Here is a 22,787-nt window from a genome sequence, read left to right as displayed (position 1 = left end):
TTTTTAATATCCTCCTCCTTTTTTTCTCTAATAGATGCCTGCTGTAGGTACGCTGCAGCTCCTCAAACATTGAACAAAATAAAACAAGTAAAAGCATTTTTGTTTTCAAATTACTTTCCAAATTTAGAAATCATTTTCCTTCATTTAAGTAGTGTGAGAGCGCAACGATGCTCTAAATGTGTTGGCATAGCAACGTGATACTTCCGGTTTCCTTTTCCGCCTGTCCTACGAAGGCCGTCTCGTTTAATTCTAGGTTGAGGACACTTCGTATATGCATCCTACAGAGGATGCGACCTCCGGAGGGTGCAGCCTTCTAAATGAGACACAGCTACAGTCATAAAGTTTTGGAACGACATCGGAGAGAGTAAACGATCACAATTTCCATTTTTGGGTGAACTATCATTTACTGTGTCCCTAAACCACAAAACTCATAATTCATAAAAAAAAGCACAAAGATGACTTCATATTAGTCGGGTAGGACCAGCAGGAAACCATGGAACCTCGGTGCAAAATGTTAAGCGATCAGAGATGCCCCTGTCGCCTTAAAATGAGAGTCAAAATTCAGCTCTGTAACATTTGATCAAACCACCAAATGTTTTCCATATGCATTCTGCATATTTGTTTTTATTTGACTGAAACCGTCCCAGACCGTCTCTCAGCCTTGTTTGAACTAGAGTGAAGTTGTGTCTCAGTTCTAATTAATCCCATACAGAAAAATGACACAAAGATGTGTTTATTTTAACTCTTGTACTACCAAATTGAAGCAACTTTTCAGTCTGTACACCCAGTTCATGTTCAATCATATTCTGGACGGGTCTTGGTTTATAAACATAAAACAACAAAATCTAAGGTCTGGCGCTTTCCTAAAATGTGATTAGACACAGGTGAATGGGTTGCTCTGTGATTTTGGATCTGGATTATGGATTTGGGATTATATTTTTCTGAGCTAAATTACTTAAATCAAAAAATTATATGACAGACAGTTTTTGGAGAGTATTAAAAGCTCAGGATATTAATAACTGAGAAGAAATTAGGACAACAGGGGACACTTTTGTTAAATGTTACGACACAAGCTGGACATATCTCTCACTCACATTCGCACTACGTTCTTCACGTCGAAGTTCTCAAGAGGAGCCACATCGGGGTCATGACCCTTGTCGTTCTGTAGGACAATCTGCTGGACAATTCGATCGAGGAGGAGCCAGTACTGCACAGTATTTCCATTTCTTTTGTCTGAGCAAAGAGCAAAGATGATGGTCAACACTTCCAAGCAAACAACACAACGTTCACTATAATGATTGATATAATGCATATATATATATATATATATATCTCTCATGCTCACCAATCTGCATTTATTTGATAAAAAATACAGTAAAAATTGCAATATTGTAAAATATTATTACAATATAAAATATTATATAATATAATACTGTCTTCTATTTTATTATATTTTAAAATGTAATTTAAAATATACTATGGTAAACCTGAATTTTCAGCATTATCACTCAAGTCTTCAGTGTCACATATTCCTTCACAAATCATTATAATATGATTTCTTATTTTTATCAATGCTGAAAACAGTTCTGCTGCTTAATATATTTGTGGAAACAATTTTTTTTCAAGATTCATTGATAAACAAAGTTTAAAAGAACTGCATTTATTTGAAATATAAATATTTTGTATAAATGTCTTTACTGTTATCAATTTTATGGATTCTTTCTGAATAATAAATAACAAATTTATTTTAAAAAATATTTAAAATATATATATAACTTACAGACCACAAACTTTCAAATGGTAAAGTACAATTTAATGCGGACTAAAATTCACTTTTAAAAATGATTTTTCACTAAAATGGTATTTGTTAAAAAAAAAAATAATAAATGGTATTAACATGGTACAACAGGAGAAAAACCTTGTATATGTCCAAAACACATGGTATTACTGTAGTGCCATGTTCAAAACTATATACCATGGTATTATTTTGTATTCTTTAGTGGCACTAGTTACAGTATGATGAGGTAATATTATGATGTCTGTTTGTTCAAACAGTTATGGAGGGGTCAGGGGAAGTGTCATCACTCACAAGGCATATGAAGACAGTGCTGTAAGACGGACATAAAGTGTGGGAAGGCGTCTGTGTGGTTTATCCTCTTCCGGATGAGATCAAACACCTGAGTAGCACTTTTAGTGTCTATATGAACCTGAACCAAGCAAATAGACAATGAAATTACTATTGAAAAAAAGCACCTGTGTATTTAGAGGCAAATTAAGACAGCAAGTGTACATTTTCAAACCGCTTAGCGAGGGCTAATTCATCTTCATTTCGTAGCATCTCAAAGAAGTCCAAATGCCTGAAGAGTAATAAAAGATGACTGCATGTTAAGCTCAACACAACCCGGCCAAGTACTTGAGGATGATGCGTCTCAAAATACAGCACTTACCGATCTAACGTGGAGTTTTCATGGGACCGTAATTTATCAATCACTGGTTGGATGCCCAGCATTAGAAATTCATACCGCAAATGAATTCTGAACTCCAAACTGGTCTGTAAATGAAACGTTGGAAGTCATGGAGAAACTCTTTCGGATGATTTGAATCTAATGAGATGCAGATGTAGAGAAAGTAGAGCTTACCTCCCCTGCTCCTTGACTGAGGACCGCGTTGATGAAGGACATGATTGCCGTCTTGAGGTTCACCTCATCTCTGTAGCGGCCCGTACTCTTGTCCAAGTCATTTAGAAGGGTCTGTGTGAAACCCGAGAAGATGGGGAGAAAGAATGAGAACAAGAAAGGAGAAAGACCTCTTAATATTTCATTCATAAGTCTCAATGGCCTTATTTGTGAAATAAAAGCAGAACGAATTTCTGTGTAAATCGTTGCATTCAATTCAAAGGAACAATTTATGAACAACTGGTTTTATGAATGATTTATGTTTAAAGAATGAGACCCAATGTGGCCCAGTGAGGGAAACCATCAAGTCTTGAATTTTCCGCCCACCTGAAATCGCGTACGTTCGCAGGCGAACTTCTGATAGTGCAACATGGCTTCCAGGATTTTCTTGTGTCCTCCAGGCACCAAGCAAACAGCACCCATGATCTCCAGAACAGCCACTTTGGTCTTGATGTTCTCGGTGGCCAAGCTCTGAGCGATGATGTTGATGGTTTCTGAATGAGCGAGCACATGGGCACGTCCCTGAGAGTTGTTCATCAGGGCTTTAATGCAGCCGATCAGTGAGGTGTGGATCTGAGATTCGGTGGTCTCGTAGTCCATCGTTTTCAGGAAGTTCAAGACGCACGTCAGTCCATCGAGGTCTATGAAGCGTGTCACAAACCTTGAGGAGCACCAGAGAGGTCAGGCCAAGCAGATGAAAAGACATTTCTACTAGGGTAGGAGGACACATGGAAAATGTAAACTTAATATCCTGAATTTTAAGTGCATTTTCTGTGGTAGCCTCAAAAACGGTTGCACGAGAAAAGTTGCTCAGGCCTTTACCACCATGATGGAGAGCCAAGCAAAATTAAGTCGCTGGTAAATGGTTCCTGGGAGACAGCAATACAAATTTGTCATCATTTTTGCAGATGTCACAGTGCCTTTAAATTCACATATGATATTTTACAAATAATTAATTAAATATGTTAGGGTTAGTTAATATACTCATAATAATTTATAATAAACTGATATAAATAATAATAATAATAATAATAATAATAGTATTAAATATGCACAAAAGCAGCCCAAAATAATCCTTTGTACATAATATTTTCAATAATTTAAAGCATTTAAATGTAAAATGTCTGTTTTACTATTAAAATGACAAATATTTCACATTTGTGTACATATTTGTATATACTATGATGAAAAATAATGGCACAAGGAAAACAATTTTAAATAATCCTGAAATTGTTTTTTTTCTTAAAGCAAAATATATTTTTCTATTTCTTTTGTTATTCACAAAAGCAGCCCAAAATAATCCTTTGTACATAATATTTTCAATAATTTAAAGCATTTAAATGTAAAATGTCTGTTTTACTATTAAAATGACAAATATTTCACATTTGTGTACATATTTGTATATACTATGATGAAAAATAATGGCACAAGGAAAACAATTTTAAATAATCCTGAAATTGTTTTTTTTCTTAAAGCAAAATATATTTTTCTATTTCTTTTGTTATTGATTTTGAGATGCACTCATTATTATGAGTGAAGACTTCACTAAAAAGAGTAAAACTGAATCACTCAAAACAGGAATTGAGCAGTAGATCTAACACTCTGCAAAGACAAATTACTGTATGCACTTGTATTTTAATGAAGCACTTCGTGAAAGAGAGACGCTCCATTTGCACACAGCCATGTGTAAGGCAATGTGCTTAGAGTAATTAAAAAGAATTATACTGTCATGGAATGACCCCTTGTGTGTGTGTGTGTGTGTGTGTGTTAAAGGCAGTACCTCATGGGCTGTGTACGGAGAGCAGTTTTCAAGCTCTCTATGGTCTTACTCCTCTCCTCCTCATCCTCCTTCTCCAGGGTCAGCAGGGACTTCCTCTGAAGGTAATATTTAACGTAGAGGTAAATAATTAATGGACTGACCAAAGTTTGCCAGGTTTGCCAGTTTGGTTAAAGTATGTAATTGCATTTAAACTGGGAAAAAAAATCACCACTAGTTTTAATACAAAAAGTGCTAAATACAAATACACAAGAGTGCTATAACATGTGAATGAATTTATAGCTTCACCAATTATCTGAGCATCAGTGCTCTTTGTCCTATGAAATATTTATAGTTGTTTACCACTCAATAAACACCTACATCCCCAACAACTTCCTCAAGGGCAACATATGTGAGTTTAATGACTCTCGCTTGACTAAGATAATTTTTTGTCCTCAGGGCAAAGACGGAAATGAGTGTGGTCAGGGAAGTGTTCATTATTTGCTGTCTAGTTCGTTAGTCATACTTACAGCAGCCATAGAATTTATCTGATCGATGTAGAATTCAGGCCAGCTGGTCGCCCCTTTATTCTCTTCCTGATCCTATGGAAAAACTAAAGATTAGCCTGGATGCTGAAATCATATAAACACACATTTACGATAGATAGATAGATAGATAGATAGATAGATATAGATAGATAGATAGATAGATAGATAGATAGATAGATAGATAGATAGATAGATGTGAGTGGATGATAAAGAGGAGGAATTCAAAAATAAGAAGGGTTTACCAAAGATTATGAAGATAAATATTTTTTTATTAGAATAACATAGGCTGATGAATTATTTACAACAGAAATGTAAATAGGGTGAATTCTGATTTGAAACTGAAGCGTCTGACACACAAACGTCACTGTACTGTCCTCCACACCAACACAGATCTTTTTGTACTGCCAGGTTCTCAAGCACTTCCACAGCCACAATGTGTGAGAACATAGCTTATCTAACCATTGCGATTCGCACAAAATCGCATCCAACAATCCAAAGGTGCTTGTGAATGGATATATTTTATGTGTGCGAGTGTCCACAGCTGACACCTTGTTTAAAATGCTTCTTGTTACCTGAAAACAGACAAGACACTGAGCTCCAGCACTACTCCACTCCTAATATTGAGTTAAATGCTCTGGCAGAAGGTTAAAAGGCTACAATTCGGTCCAAAACATGCCTTTTCCCAGAGTAACTGTTTCTTTAAAGCTTTTGATACAAAGCCTGGGGTTGGGAAACAATACCACAGTGTTTTGTGCTATGCTCAAGTGTCTATAACATAGCAGCTGCTTGCTCTTTCAGGCTAAGATTGACTTGTGCTGGCCAGGGTAAGTTTGGAATTGGGAATTGGGGTTGTTTTGGGGGGTTTCGCGCACCACATGAGCCGATAAGCTTCCAGGAATCTTATTTAACAAGTCCACTCATTGTTTTCTAACCACATTCTGCAATTATACAACTTAACTAAACTATTTTGGACCATAGGGGTTTAGAGATTAATAAAAATATAGTTTGAAACCAAAATGAAGGGTGAGAAAGATCTCATTATACTTATTATGAACACAAATACTTCATACCAGACATTCACATGTACTTTGGCCTCAACATCTTGACAGTAGCTTTAGCACTCATTATATTGCACAGTGTTGGTTCCACATGTTGCTCAGACCCCAAAACTCCACTGGGAGGAGATTTGATTCAGACCTTGCAGGTGTAGTTGGCTGACATGCTGCATTCAGTGTTTTATTGAGCTGGGATAATGCAGCATACAGGTTTTTCTGAAATAGGTTGGTTGTAAAATGAAGTAAAATAAAAATAATAAAATAAAATACAGTGAAAGTTATGGAAGCTTGTTTCTACCATGGAATAAAAAATAAAAAAAGGTAATTGCAACTTTTTAATTGCACAAATCAGACTTTCTTTCTGGCAAAATTTTTTGCGAGTTTACATTTTATAAAATTGCGACTTTTCTTCTAAGAATTGTGAGTTCATATCACAATTTAAAGTAATAAACTTAAAGTTATAAACTTGAGTTAACATCTTGAAATTCTGACATTTATTTATTTGAATTGTTTGTTTATATCTCGCAATTTCGAATTATACAATCACAATTGTGTTAACATCTCTCAATTGTGACAATTTTTCTCAGAATTGCAACTTTGTATCTCACAATTTCAATTTATAAACTCACAACTGCAAGAAATAAAGTCAGAATTGTGAGATGTAAACTCAAAATTGTGAGATAAACTCACAATTCTGAGAAATAAAGTTTGAAATGAGAGATAAAGACTTGGAATTGTGAGTAAAAAGTCAAAATTGTGAGAAAGTCAGAATTGCGAGTTTATATCTCGCAATTTGGATGTTTTTTCTCAGAACAGCAAGATATAAACTCACAATTGGGAGATATAAAAATCACAATTCTGAGAAGAAAATTCTGAATTTTGAGAAATAAACTCACAATTGTGAGAAAAAAGTCAGAATTCTGAAATAAGTCACAAACCTTTTAAAAAAAATTTTATCCTGTGGTGGAAACTAGCTTCCATAGAAGTAGATAAAACTGAGTAAAACATTTTTTGTTTTTTTACTATTTATTTGTTGCATTAAATATATATATATACAAGACGAGACAAAACTAACATGACTTCAAGTATTTTTTTTCTGGGGAACACAAAAGAACACATTTTGAAATCTAAACCCCACTGATTTTCACTGTATGACTAAAAATACTAGAGCCCGACCGATATGGGTTTTTTGGGGCCGATACCGATACCGATATTAGGGCGTAAAAGAAAGGCCGATACCGATATATCGGCCGATATTCTTTGTGTATATTATAGTACAGTACCAGTCAAAAGTTTGGACACTTTCCCATTCATGTGTTCAAACATTTGACTGGTAGTATATATAGAATACAGTATATACATAAACAGAAAATATATACATAAACACATTTTTTGCAATGATCACTCAAATGTGGTGATCAAACACTTATAATGGTGACAGAGATATGTAAGGGCATTTAACAATTTAACAATAAACTTGCCATGAGTGCGATGCACAAAGTAACGGGGTGTTAGTTGTAACACACGTGGTTTGAATATTTATTTTACCATAGTAACATTTAAATTCTGGGTTGAGTAAATTTTTTATCTCAGTTGAGACGTACACTCGATGCGCGTTCGAGAGGGTTCCTTGAGCTGAAGAGATCCCCCGAATTTGGTGCGGAATCGCCGCACCGTTACGGAGATATGGCCGTTCAAAGTTTCGATGGTTTTCCATTGACTTAAGCTTTAAAGCGTTTCATCCAGGTCGCCAGTAGCAAACAATGGAGCGCGCTTTGCTGGACAAACTAAGTAATTACACCATTTCAAGCATTTTATCTGCATTATATGTTCTGTAAAAAAAAAATTCATATCGGCCGATATATCAGTATCGGCGACAGCCTCATATCGGCCGAAAATATTGGCAAAACGATATATCGGTCGGGCTCTAAAAAATACTATTTATTTTTTTAATATCTTCTTTTGTGTTCCATGAAAGAACCAAAGTCATACATGTTTGGAGGGACATGAGGGTATGTTATTTTTTTTAGCTGAACTAACCTCCTTTAGCCAGAAATAAGATATAAAAATTTTAACTGAAATTCCATCTCTACCAGTGTATAAGCTTACAAAGCCTTGATCCATCATACAGAACATCAACATAAATGTTTGCTTTAATATATGAATGAGAATAAACTTCATTCCTAACATCATAATGATTGACAGTATTATTTTTTAAGTGTTTTACAGGACAATAGGTCAGCAGCTGAAGAGCGCTCCGATATATCAGTATCGGCGACAGGCTCATATCGGCCGAAAATATTGGCAAAACGATATATCGGTCGGGCTCTAAAAAATACTATTTATTTTTTTAATATCTTCTTTTGTGTTCCATGAAAGAACCAAAGTCATACATGTTTGGAGGGACATGAGGGTATGTTATTTTTTTTTAGCTGAACTATCCTCCTTTAGCCAGAAATAAGATATAAAAATTTTAACTGAAATTCCATGTCTACCAGTGTATAAGCTTACAAAGCCTTGATCCATCATACAGAACATCAACATAAATGTTTGCTTTAATATATGAATGAGAATAAACTTCATTCCTAACATCATAATGATTGACAGTATTATATTTTAAGTGTTTTACAGGACAATAGGTCAGCAGCTGAAGAGCGCTCCCCTGGTGGGTCGTGACCAGGTAACTGGTCATGCACTCCAGCAGCTGCAGAGAAACCCCAAACCACTGCTGTGTGGTTTGCTCTTTAGTTCCACTGGTGTAAAGGGCTCCTATAAATGAGGGTTTACAGAGTGTGTCAGGGCAGCCTGGGTTCTGTTACCTCTCACTCCTCAGACCCATATCACACATACTGTGAAAATAAACCCTTGCACTCAACACCACTTCTCAGTCCCAAAGCCAAGCCTGTGCTAGAGCAGCAGCGTTTATATTAGGTCCTTTTTAGGATGTACAGTACGACTGAGATGTCTTCATACATTTAGCTGTTCAGTTTCATACTCTACAGTCAAGCCAGATGAAATGTATCCGCAGGAAACAGAGTTGTTTTAGGAAACTGCTATGTGTGGTCAATGCCAAGCTATACGTTCAGGTCTTTCAGAAAATGCAAAAGGCATATGTGACGGGAGTCCCTGCCTAGTACTTCTTCCAGTGCCAATTTCTTACCTTTTTCTTGCTACAGTAGATTTGCCATTTCTTCTCGGCAGGAAGGGCAAACATGGCCTCTCTATGTTTTTCTGTGAGATCCAGCTCATCCTGTGGGAGAAAGAGATGAGAGGTTTTAAAATAATGTATACTTTGTCATTTCAAATACAATGGACTTTCACCTTTTAAAAACTTTTTTTTTTGTCACATTCTAATACCGTTAAATGCCTAAAATTTACACTTTAGGTTGCTTATTTCTAATATAATATAATATAATACTGAATATGTATTATATTTATGCAAATAAAAAATATTAGGTATTAAATAAATACATAAAATAAATAAATAATAAATTTTTTGTAAAGACAGACAGATATAGACAAAAAAATAAATAAGGAATGTAAAATGTGAATGAATTAATGAATGAATGCATGAATGAATGAATGCATGAATGAAAAACAAACAACAAAATGATATTTGATTTGGCAGTGACACAAACACAGGCTTCCTATCCAGTCAGCAATAAGGCCTGACAAAACCAACATGACTTAAATTCTGACATCAGCCTCTGGATATCACTGACCATCAAGCGGGGGTTAATTTCCCACAATTCTGTGTGAGATAGAGAGTCCTTGTTTCTTCATGGCAAACAAAAGATTTAGTCATGTAAACCATCAATAAATGCCTGTACACTCCTGTGACCTCCGTGCATTCCCATGATGCAGTTCTGGCCTGAGTTCGTCATATTCAGTCCAGATGTTCAGGCACAAGTTAATTAACATCATGTGAGAGACACATACAACGAGCAGGTCCCGAGACCACTTTAACAGGCTGCATAAGGAAATAATGAGGATAAAAAGAATGAGAAATACAGGGAAATCGTATAATCCAACTCGTAAGTACTCATGTATATTTGAGCAGAGATTCCAGAGAGACAAAATCACATCCAGACACCACATCTATTGCAGAAGCAGGCAGGTCAAAATCTGATCTTGTCCAGACTGTTCTCTTATACTTTCTCCCTCTTTATGTCTCTGCAGGAAAAACCTGAACCTGAGATTTTGTTCTGCCATCCCTCACACTCACTAAAAGCCATTTAGATAGAATCAGCTATCTTTCAACTTCATGAGGAGGACTGCTTTCTCACCTCAAATCGACACATAATCAAAAGCCTGCTAGAAGCATTTTCCTGTTAAATCAAGTCAACATGACCCTGATTGATGCCTCAGTTGTGGCTCACTGTGAATCCTCAAAGACTCAGCAGGGGACAGGCTGCATATGGGACGGAGTCTGGCGCATGCAAGTCATCCATGAGCCCATCTGTGCCAAATGCCTGCTGGTCACGCGCTGGTGGGCATGAGACATACAGACGTTCTCTTACTCAATGGAGTCTGCAGAGCTAATGAGGGAACATGCATTGTCTAACACTCTTTACTGGACCATTAGCAGAGAATGCTTGGATTCCCCATATTACGGAGTCCAAGACAAGCACTGATTCACTCCACAAATGGAGGAATGGTAGAGCAAAGCAGTACTCAACTGAAGAACAAGCATTTTTCTAACTATTCCGATGGGATTATTCTGAATGAACCCACTTAACAGGCTCCATTTGTGATTTTTGGCCATGTGGGCTTGCATGCTAATGAACTGTGTATGTTCTGTCTTAGCAAAAAATGCAATGGTGAAAACCCGTCATGGGATGAAAGACAAGTTCCTCTTGGTTTTATTAAGTTATCCCTAATATTATGTTTGACAAAACCAAAGACCAGATTTGACTTTCAAAGTGGCTTGTGTCCAAAGATCTAGAGTATCAAGCTTCAATAGAAAGTTGAATAAAATACATAAACCAAAATAAAGTTAAACTACAATGAGTGCTCCATCTACCTATCCATCCATCCACCTACATATCTACTTAATCACCCATCCGCGCACTCAGCCATCTATTCCTCTACCAATCTATCTACATATTCATTCATCCATCCATCCACCGACCCATCCAACAATCCATCCATCCATCCATACACCCATTTATCTACCTACCCATCTATCCATTGATCCATATACTTATCCATCAATCTACCCACCCATCCATCCATCCACATACCATTCGTCCTTTCAACTATGCGTCCATCTAACCATCTACCTACCCATACATTCATCCATCCATCCATCCGTCCATCCATCCATGCATCTACCTACCCATACATCTATCCATTCATTTATCCATCCAATCCATCCATCTAAACATCTACCACCCATCTATCCATAAACCCATCTACTTACTCATCCATCTACATATCTACCGTATCTACATACCCATCCATCTACCTACTAATCCATCCATCCAGTTAAGAGTTTGGGAAATAAATAAAACAAAAGAAAGAGTATGGAGGTCATGTTACAGCACATACCACCAGTTCAGTGAACATGGCATCCAGTTCCTCGGTGGGGGGCATAGGCAGGGTGGGCTCCATGGGTTGCAGTGTGAAGTTGCTGTCATGGCGGAGGCGGTAGGTGATCTCGGGATGGTCGCTCTTCTTTAGACAGCAACAGAGGAATGACAGGCCCCGCCCTCCTCGCTTACGTGGGGCCATCATGGCCAGAGGCCCAGCCAGTCAAATGTGTCTCACTTTAGCTATGACCCCCCTGTCCAAGAAAAAAACAAAAAAAGAAAATGAGGAGGGGTGACAAAGCTACAAATAAAAAAATAATAATTTCTGGGAATCATTTCTTAGTTCACTGAAAATATGGATGACTATGCTGAGAGTCTGAGACAGAGCTCAATGCAAAACAACATAACTGAAAATCATACCGCCAACCAGGGCTGTCACATGAGATGTGTGATGTATTCAAACTAAAATATTCATGTATTAAGTATACTCCTGACAAACAGGTTACATTGGACCTCCCACTGAAGACCAGTAGCAATATGCAAAGTATCTGTATTGGTGCATAAAATCTCGCTGAAACGAATCACAATAAAGGCTTTGGTTATACTTTGCACAGTCACACTAGAATTCATAAGTTTTGGGTTATTCATTTATTAAAGAAATGAATATTTTTATTCAGCAAGGATACATTACATTGATTAAAAACATTTACAAATCTTACCGACCCCAAATTACAACAAATGAGATGTTGGATTATCAAATTGTGTTTGTGCAGTAAGACTCATAATGCCAGCACTGTATGATCTTATTACCCATTACAACACTCCCATAAGCCTCATAAACTCCAGCAATACACAGCAGCATGATTCAATATGCAAAGCATTATGTAGACAGATAAAACAGCTATAAAAGCAATGAGCTATCATTTTACACTATTGGGTGCTTTTATATGTGAATCACTTTACAGAAAGAAAACTAATTATTTTGCCACTAAACCTTGTTTATAATGTGCATTACAAGTAATATCCTTCAATATTTTGTCACCTTGGAATTATAAGGTTCTATCTATCAGTTTTGACATTTTTGTCAAAACAGTTATTCACATATTATTTTGTGACAGCTTATTTACATAATGTGACTTTTTTTTAAGTTGTGTACATTGAGACTTTTTACTAAGACAACAAAAAGATTTAAAAGGATCTGTGTCTATCAGTGAAAGGCAACTGCATGAGAATATTGCATTTTAACAGTGGAAAAATCAGAGGTGCTCTTCAAAAGGATTAAGACAAAAAGCTAAAGCAACAAAATGAGTAAAATCGAATATTAGAACTTAATTAATTTGTTTTCTTTTTACTCTCAAGAGTAAAAAACAGTTGTTTTACAAAAACCAAGGTGTGGTGGTGTAATATGTGATCTAGAATGGGAACCAAAAGGTTGTTTTTGGGTTGAACACCAAAAAGGCCAATCCATGAGCTATAACCACTGTGAAAAAAGTTGTAAAACAGAAATGAAAAAAAAAAAGTGAGCTTCTGCACATCAAGACATATGGTATGTTCTTCACACAAAGGTATCGTATGGCATAATATGACTTGAAATATAGTGCATGAACCGCTTTTTATATCCTTTTTGAATTGAATGAACTTTTTTTTTAAATTGCTCCTTTCAAATGGATGTGGAACAAAATGGTGAGAAAATGCTGACTAATTTTGAATTTTTGGGGGGGATGAAAAACCCCAGGTTACTCCAAGGGACTGTCCTTGTAATTTGTGCCTCTTCATAATAAAAGTGGCTGCCAAATGACTACATTTCACTCAGCCACAACATCACTTTGTTTCATCTACATCCCCCAAAGTCTGTCCCAGATTTCATAAAACAAAAGACACTGTCTGTAGTCTTTATCCTCAGACCTCACACAATGAAACTGACCTCTCAAAAGACACAACCGTGTTCATCTTCCCTTTCACCATATTAGGAATAACAGAAAGTTACCATGCCCAACTTTATCTTCATCCAGTTCTGTTTTAATGAGTAGACCAGCCTGAGCTCTAGCGCTAAAGCCATCATGACCCCGAAGTCATCAAACATAAACTTCACTCTGAATTTACGATCAGACCCAGAAGCTCAAAGTGACCAGATGTTTCCCTTTAGAAGAACAGGGACATAAAGGCTTGAATGGCTTCAAGATTAGGCTGGAGTTTATAGTACGTGTGTTTGTGTAAAATCTGCTCAGTGTACTTGACCCTGTAGAGCAGGTTTATAGTGTCATTATACCCAAACACAAACACTTAAACGGCGATGCCCAACATGATCTGTCATGCGGTTTGACCTCTGAATGTTTGTCTGCAGCTCATCTGAGAAAAGAAAATGCTAAAAATGATTCCATCAATTTACAATTTGTAATTGTATACAACCATCAGAATCAAAATATAAAATTTAATTTTTGGAGGCTCTTGCCTCTTTTATTTAGAAGACAGTGGAGAATTCACAGGAAATGAGGAGGATAAAGAAGTGGCAGACAAAAAAAAAATGACCCGAGCTGGACTCAAAACTCAAATTTAAACAACTAATAAAACTAAATAATACAATTTATCTAACTGAATTTAACATAATAATACAAAAGAGTATTTAACTGAATGCTTATTTACAATACAAATGCAATGTCATGCAAGAACATCTGTGAACACTTTGATAATTTAAAAGAATTAGTTTTGCAGAATCTTCAGAATGATTTACTAAAAATCTAATGAATCTTCCAATGCTTTTGAAATCAAGAAAGGATATTCTATGTGAGTGTGTTTGATTATTGCCTCAGCTTATTAGGTTATAAGAATGCATGCACAGTATGCATTTAAAAAAAAGAGTTTTGTTAGCATTTTGTTACGCTATAACATGTCTGATTGAAGAAAACAGCTTGATGCCAGAAAAGCTACAGTAGAAAACATCTGAGAGACGGTCATGTTACTGAAAAATGTAGGTCAATTAGTATGAATGCAACTAATCTTCAACTCTTTTCTCAAAGAAAGTTAACTCATTCAGCTCAAACAAGATTCAAAGGTAAAACTATGGCTCACAGATGAGAAAGAGAAAAAAAGGAAGGAAGAAAGGAAGACAAAGAGGAAGCAAAATTGCAGAGGAAACTCTTCGGTGTTTTTTTTTCGGAGAGCTGAAACGAATGATTCACTCGGCCATGTCAACAATCTGGATGTTCACACTAAAACGGCCTTGTGTGATTTTTTTTCCCCAACGTGGAAGAGAATCTCGATTCTCACACTGTAACTATTTAGCAGCGATAACCCAGCAGACTAGACACAGCTGTTCTCCTGAGCAAGGCTGGGAATTTTCTCACCACTGGGTTTATTTCTTCGTGTGAAAATAGCTCCGGCCCGGCCAGTTGGTCCAACGATCAGTGGGCAAAGACCACACACTTCACACCATAAGAATGGATACCATATCTATTATTAGATCAACTTGAGCAAAAGACTACATGAACTGCGTCTTGGTTTGTGGTATTTTAAGTTGCTTTTTTTCAAATTTGTACATGACAACAAGCTTTGAGAACAAAGATGTTCTCAGAAACATTTATTCATTTAGCAGATTAGTGAATCTCACGAAAACATGCCCAAATCACATTTCACATCATTTTTTTATTTTCAAGTGAATAATGCAAGCACACAGTATGCCAGTAAATCATTAACAAGTGGAAGATTTTAATCGTGCCGCTGCTAGATGTCCTTGTTCCCAAGGTCTGATCCAAACTATGACCCACAAACACTGCTAAGCAAATATTCTGTTCCTTTATTCAAACCACATACAATGCAGAGCTTATCTGACAAATGTCAAAATAAAAACTGGTAATCCAAATCCACATCTTGTCCAAACGAAGAACTGGGATCGCCAGGGAGCTAAATAATCTTTACATCCTGGGAAACCCCTGAAATGTAAACATCTTTATAAAAAAAAAAATTAAAAAAAAAAAAAAAAAACACTAGCGCAGGAAAGTTATTTTTAAAAAACAAAAAAACGTGAGAAAGTATAAAAACCGAATAAGCGAAAAGACAGAATAAATTGTACCAAACAATGATATGACGCGATCAAATAGTAACCAGTGCAGAGTGAGAGGCGCGCACTCTTTATTATGCAGCACACACGTCAGCAGTGTGGAAGCATTTAAACTGTCGGAGAAAGACGCAAAAATCATTACAAGCACCGACAGCGAGAGACTGTTTAGGACTGCATCGCATGTTTTCAATGAGAAGAGGAAGGGGTGATTGTTGCTGGTTACTGTATACTGTATAATGAAATTGCAAAATGGCCTTAAACAATTAGTAAATAAACTACAGAACACTGTTTTCTAATACACGCGCGCATTGCATGTATTCTGACATGGAAAATCTGGGCTGATACAGTCGTCAGTTGCTCAGTCACATTTTATGAATTTTTACAAGGCATGTGACAATGCGATACAAAGAAGTCTCTTCTCAGCAAGGCTGCTTTTAATTGTACAGTAAAAAGAAATTATTACTAATTATCCTCAATCTACATACAGATCGTAAGAGAAATCAACTAAAAGAAGCAACGGACATTTCTGCCAGTTTCGCACAAATATTGGTAACTGTGGTCATCAACACTTCCACCACTTCAGATCACTTTGTCTTCAGTTGTCGTCAGCATGTCCGTCTAGGTTGTTGTTGCTTTTCACTGCAAACAGCTGAATGTGGAGGAGACCGAATCACTATTTGTTTATCGGTCAATCGCCAACGGAATGAACAAATCTTACATGCATAGCTTGCAAGCAAATCATTCTAAAGATTATTAAAATATGTGCATTCATCAAATACAGTACATGGAAAGACAAGTGAGGCCGTTTCAGCTTTGTGTTCCTTTAAAGAGTTGTAATCGCTTTCATTAACAGTCTCACCACATTTAGGCACCATCTAAAGAGTTTGAGCGGTAGGATTTGATAAAGAGAGGGTTCTCAAAGAGGCACACAACTTAAGTGATGTCATGGGAAATGTACTGCTCATGGGTAATTTGCATTTTCTTTCTTTGCTGGTGCAACGGTTATAATAGGAACAAGATATTTGAATATGTAGTCTTAAAGGTCCCATATTGTCAAAACTGAAATTTCCTGGCTTTTTCACGATTACTGAGGTCTAGGGGCTATTTAACTACCATATACGTTTCAAAACAGTCAGTCCACAGTAAAATGCACACAGCCTGCTTAAAGTTCTAGCTATTTCTCACAAACCATTGTGACTTCCGTAAAAAGTTGACGTCAGAACTACACAGTCACTGCCTTCAGTCACCACCCCGAGCACCACCCACAGTTCCACTCTCTTTTTGCCAAACCCCCAGACAACATCGCGTCCATGCCATTGCTGAGCAACGACAATACGGAAACATGTCGAAAGGGTTAACTTTAACCACGAAACCAGATCGGCCGACCTGTAACGTTACACGTTATACTCAAAGGATGGACGATCTGACAGGATTGTTGTTAGATGTGATCCACCTCATAGTGTGTATAGTAAAGACAAACTCACCGTGTTTATCTAGTCATGATGAAGATGTATATATATTTCAATTTCAGCAGGCAACTATTTTTACAGCTTCAGTATTGTTCCAGCCACAATTAATCACAACAATGTATATACAATAATGATTATATATAAATCGTCAGTTTGTTGTTTTACATGTGGTTGGCCTGGCCGTGCATCACTCAGAAAACAACAGGCCAATCAGAAGAGAGGCTCATGGATATTAATTAGACAGACCAAAATCGACCTGTTCTCAGCAGAGCTCCTGAGAAAGGAGCTGTAAAAATATATTGAGATGGTTTTTGGTACTTATACCGCAAATATATATTCTTAAGGACATCAAAACCTCAAATAAAACTCCAGAAAGGTGTACAATATGGGACCTTTAAAATAATTTGAATGTGTTTAAATTTGAAACATCAATAAGTATGCATTAAATTGATCAAAAGTGACAGAAAATACAGTGTTATATCATAAAATAAATTGTTACAAAATACAGTTCAAATAAATGCTTAAAGAATCTTTAAAAAAATGTATCAAAGTTTCCACAAAATATATTCAACAGATTGTGTGACACTGAAGACTGGAGTAATGGCTGCTGAAAATTCAGCTGTGCAATCAGAGAAATAAAGCACATTTTAAAATATGTTAAAATAGAAAAGCTATTTTAAATTGCAATAATATTTCACAATATTACAACACCAAACTTTTGAACAGTAGCATTCTAATGCTAGTCGATTGCAAAGAGCGTAGTGAAGGCCTTCAAAGACAGTCCTAAGATACTGTGCCTTTAAACCAAACCAGCACTAATGCATACATCCCAGAGCGAACATCTCTCAAGCACTGGAGCTCCATAATAACATAATTGCACAGCAATTGTGTGGATAGATGAAGCAGGATTTTGAGGTCCCATGATGTAGCCAGCAGTCATATCTCTTCCAGGATATGACCCAAAGAGCTCTTAGGGAAGACAACAGCACTTCAACACCAGACTATCTCAACAGACCTCACTGAATAATCTAATGAGAAGTGTGGCTGTTAGTCTGTCTTTCCTTATTTTCTCTGTGACATCTTTTCCCCCTGTGTCATTTATCCTGTGCCTGTGTCATCGGCATGGGAAAAAAATCCATCATCATCAGTGCTCTGATATCAAAAGCAGTCATGAAACTAACACTAAACCAACAGCTCCACAGGCTTGCGACATTGTCTGTAATTTTCTGCCTCTCTCATTAAAAGCTAATCCATAACTCTGGAAGCCTTGATCACTGGGCCTGCAGAAGAGCGAATGGGTTTCCATTTTAGAGTTTACATAATGGAGGTCATCCAGTGCAGCTCTCAGGCCAGTCTAGGACCAACTAGAAAACAAACCCTGGCCTTTGGTCTGTCATCCAGCAGTCACAAGCCAATGTTCCTAATGGCAAGTTACAGTATTGATCCCTGCTGAACTAATCAAAGTGATGTCAGTCTGTTATTGGCATGTGCAACCACGAGATTCATCCTCCATGCGAGTGAGTGAAGTGACGTGTGGACAAGTATGGTGTCCCATACTCGGAATTTGTGCTCTGCATTTAACCCATCCAAGTGCACACACACAGTAGTGAACACACACACACACACACACACCGTGCTGCGGTGCCCAGGGAGCAGTTCAGGGGTCCGTTGCTGTGTGAATAGCCTAAACAAGGTGGAAAAAAGCTAATGAGAGCTTTTATTAAACAAATGTTTTAAAAGACAAAGTTTTGAAAAGAGTGATTGCATTATATGTAACAACGAAATGAAATATATGAAACAAATGAAATAAAACAAGTAGTATGAAAACAAACAGAAAACAGTAAAGGAAGATATTTATACATAAAGGTTAAACTAAGCCAACTTAGAAAACATAAGACTAATGTAAGTGTTTGCTGTGTAGGTATTTAGATATACTCTGCTGTATTTTGCACAAACTTACAAGATCAATTGAAAAAAAAATTTAAATGCTAAATGTAGACATTTTTTATATTTAGTTTTAATTTTAATTTTAAAAAAATTTAAGAGAGAAAATATTAAGATTCTTATCTATGCATTTATTAATTCATGCAAGATAACCCAAAATGTCCAAAAACAAGTCACGTCAAACACCCACATATGACCATTATCTATGTTCCTGTTAAGTCAGATAGATAGTAAGCTTGTTGTGTATACCAGATGCTGTATAGCCACATTTAAGCTCACTTGGGCTATACGTGTGATCAATAACATCAGGACAGTAGCAGGGGCGTCCCACAGGGGTCATATGCACCTCTTGGGGATCCAAGCACTTAGACAAAACAAGAAAGGCAACTAGAGAGGAACGATGCAAAAATGCTGTCCATCAGGCACACAAGTCGAATAGTTTTCAAAACACAGACCCCTTACCCACATCATTCCACAGTCACATTTAAGCCTGAATCCCCAAAGTCAGACTCCTCCAGAGTCCAGAGAACCAGTATTATCCAGCAGACGCACACTGTCTGCAGTTGTCAGGCACGTTTGTGATTCAGCAGCCTGCATTACATGTGCTAATCCCATGGTTTCACTACTGGGGATTGTGGTCGAGCTGAGTATATAATGAGTTTCCCCGAGCTCAACATTGAATGGACAAGCAAATATTAAAGCACACATGCTGATATTGGTTATTAATTATTGCTGGAGGGTCATCAACAGGTATCAGCGGTTATCATGTAAAAAAGCACCATCCAAATGTCACCAAAGTGATCACAATGCAAAACGATACCGAAAAGGACAAAGATACTATAGTACACTCTTAAAAGTAAAGGTTTCAAAAGGGAGTTTTCACAGTGATGCGTTTCTGCAGTGATGCCATTGAAGATCCATTTTTGGTTCCCCAAAGAACCTTTCAGCAAGCAGTTCTAAAAAGAACCATTTATTTTAGTGTTAATAACATTTCAATAATCTAAAGAACCTTTTCTCCTATAAAGAACCCCTTAATGGTTCCATGGATGTTAAAGGTTCTTCATGGAACCATCAATGGCAATAAAAAAAACGTATGGCACTGCTGTGAAAACCGCCTTTAGAAAACGTTTTTTTTTTAAGAGTGTGGAATAAAAGATGCCAATATAGAACCTTTATTTTGTAGAGTATTGAAGTAAACGTGAACATGTACACACACACACACACACACATATATATATAGATAGATAGATAGATAGATAGATAGATAGATAGATAGATAGATAGATAGATAGATAGATAGATAGATAGATAGATAGATAGATAGATAACCTCTAACTCACATCCAACAAAAACAAATCAGTACATTAAAAATGGACAAACATAAATCAAAAAGGACAGTAACAAATTAGATTAATAAATCATCGACAGGCTGTTTATTTATAGCTGATTAAATATGTAATTATGTCACTTGGCACACCCACAGGAAAAATGCACACCAGTCTCATTCCATTCATAACACTTCCTCAGTTGAGGTCAGAACTTTATGGCTGCATCACATGACTCACTTAGATAAGGGCCTGGGATGAAAAAGACAAAGGCACACATACCAGTTCATCTGAGGCCAAAGGGTAAGTATGCATAAAGCGTATCGGCAGGCATGTATCCATGTATCTTCACACGGCAACCCACACAACAAATTCTAACAAAGCTACACTAGCTGAGAAATACAGAAACAAACATCGTAAAACATCAATGTTAAAGTGACTTCACATTTTGATTTCTCTAATTCAAAGACAGCACGCTCACCTCTCAGAAAGGCACATCGTCACGTAAAATCCAGGCAGTGAGAGCTTTGTTGATCTCAGCCCTGAATGCTGCGGTGTGGGAAGCACGCAGACCACAACGGCTCATACATCTCTCACCATCAAATCTGGTCCTGAAATAACCGACGAAACTCCCTCTACTCCACAAGATCAACACAAAAAATGAGTCTTCCAAACAGCTCGGTCTCCGGTTTAATTCTCCACTGGATTTACAATATAAGCAGTCTGAATATTTTAATATCTGACCACAACTATAAGCTTGAGCTCAGAGTCTGAATAAGTGCACCATCCACACACACACACACAGTCAGACAGATGTTCCCGGTCTGAGTAGGAACACCCTCTTCCTGTATACCACACCTCCATTCTGCACTGTGCAATGGGAGGGCAGTAAGAGGGATTGCGTTGAGTTGGACTCCACCCTCAGGTCACAGAGCTGACAAGTGTACAGTGACAAATAGATCTGAGATGTTAAAGGAATACAATAACTTGGATTACTGAACTAATCACTAGTCTAGTATTGTGCTTGCTAAGCAGTATTATTAACAAACTATTTTTTTTTTAAAATATATTAAAAATCATTTTTGGATTTGAAATACAGCTAAAATAAAATGTAAAAAAAAACTAACAAAAACACTTAAATGAAAAATGTTGCCTTGACAACTGACTGGAATAAATGAAGTTTAAGTTGAAGAACTAAAAGTACTAAAAATGAAATAAAAATATTTAAAAACAAATACTAATAAAAATGACAGAACCCATTACAAAATTACTAAAACTACAATTAAAAAAATTTAAAACTGAAAATATAAAAAATAAAAGCCAATTCAAAATATTAATAAATACTATAATAGTATATAAATATTACTAAAATTGCTAAGGCAACTGTTACCATTACTGAACTATTAATGTGACAGAATCAGAATCAGAATGAGCTTTATTGCCAGGTATGTTTACACATACAAGGAATTTGTTTTCGTGACAGAAGCTTCCACAGTGTAACAGAATGACAGTGACAGAACAAAAAACACAGATAATAAAAAATAAAAAATAAAAATAGAACAAGTAAAATAAGGAATAAAAAATATACAAATCGACAATTGTATGTACAGGTATATAACAATAGACAGTTGTATTTACAGGTATATTATGTACGAATTGAAATGTAGACTGAGTATGTGTGTTAGATAAATAAGTGTATGAGTGAATAAATAGTGTGTGTTCCACAATTGTTGTCAAGTGTTTAGGAGATGGATGGCCTGAGGGAAGAAACTGTTCCTGTGTCTGGCCAATCTGGTGCTCAGAGCTCTGTAGCATCGACCAGATGGCAACAGTTCAAAGAGGGAGTGTGCTGGATGTGAGGGGTCCAGAGTGATTCTGCCAGCCCTTTTGCTCACTCTGGATGAGTACAGTTCTTGGAGAGAAGGGAGGGTTGTACCAATGATTCGCTCAGCAGTACGGATTCTGACAGACATGAATAATACATTAAATCATGAGGCTTATTGAGACGGAGGTGTGCTATTACTGTTCAAAGCAATCTCACTTAGGATTAGGGTTGGGTACCGAAACCTATATAACCGGTATGTACTAGAACATTATCAGAACGCAGATTTCAGTGCCACTTTAATGCATGAGCGATCGATTGAAATATTTGTTCTCTGGTTCTCCGAAACGGACGGAAGAAGCATCATCACCGGCACCACACATGAACAATTATTTCCCTACTGAGAAAATTAGGGGTGCTCCGATTGATCGGCTACCGATCACTATCGGCTGATAATCAGGTTGGGATGATTGATCGGCGATCTCTAAAAAGGCAGATCTCAAAAAAACTATCTCAAGCTGATGATGCTGCCGTGAGAGGTTTGGCACGACATGCAGCGGCACCGTCTCAGTCGCTGTCCGGCGCGGGTAAAATAATTATAATGC

The 22,787-nt window shown here is 36.8% G+C and overlaps 1 protein-coding gene across 1 annotated transcript in view; it reads right to left on the bottom strand.

Moving 5' to 3' along the window:
* daam1a (dishevelled associated activator of morphogenesis 1a) overlaps positions 1–22,787 on the bottom strand; it is a 56,695-nt gene that overhangs the window by 14,417 nt on the left and 19,491 nt on the right. The window contains exons 2-11 of the mRNA XM_016250168.1: positions 11,585–11,819; positions 9,195–9,284; positions 4,962–5,033; positions 4,456–4,550; positions 3,003–3,336; positions 2,640–2,750; positions 2,448–2,551; positions 2,291–2,357; positions 2,090–2,207; positions 1,095–1,233 (exon numbers count right to left, since the gene is read on the bottom strand). Coding sequence (XP_016105654.1) covers positions 1,095–1,233; positions 2,090–2,207; positions 2,291–2,357; positions 2,448–2,551; positions 2,640–2,750; positions 3,003–3,336; positions 4,456–4,550; positions 4,962–5,033; positions 9,195–9,284; positions 11,585–11,770 — 1,316 coding nt within the window. The 5' untranslated portion in view covers positions 11,771–11,819. The remainder of the gene's footprint in view (positions 1–1,094; positions 1,234–2,089; positions 2,208–2,290; positions 2,358–2,447; positions 2,552–2,639; positions 2,751–3,002; positions 3,337–4,455; positions 4,551–4,961; positions 5,034–9,194; positions 9,285–11,584; positions 11,820–22,787) is intronic.

This window comes from Sinocyclocheilus grahami, unplaced genomic scaffold (assembly GCF_001515645.1).
Source record: "Sinocyclocheilus grahami isolate Dianchi unplaced genomic scaffold, SAMN03320097.WGS_v1.1 scaffold972.1, whole genome shotgun sequence".
Taxonomy (NCBI): Eukaryota; Metazoa; Chordata; class Actinopteri; order Cypriniformes; family Cyprinidae; genus Sinocyclocheilus; species Sinocyclocheilus grahami.
Note: the sequence above shows the minus strand (reverse complement) of the source record. Positions and strands in the feature narration are given on the sequence as shown.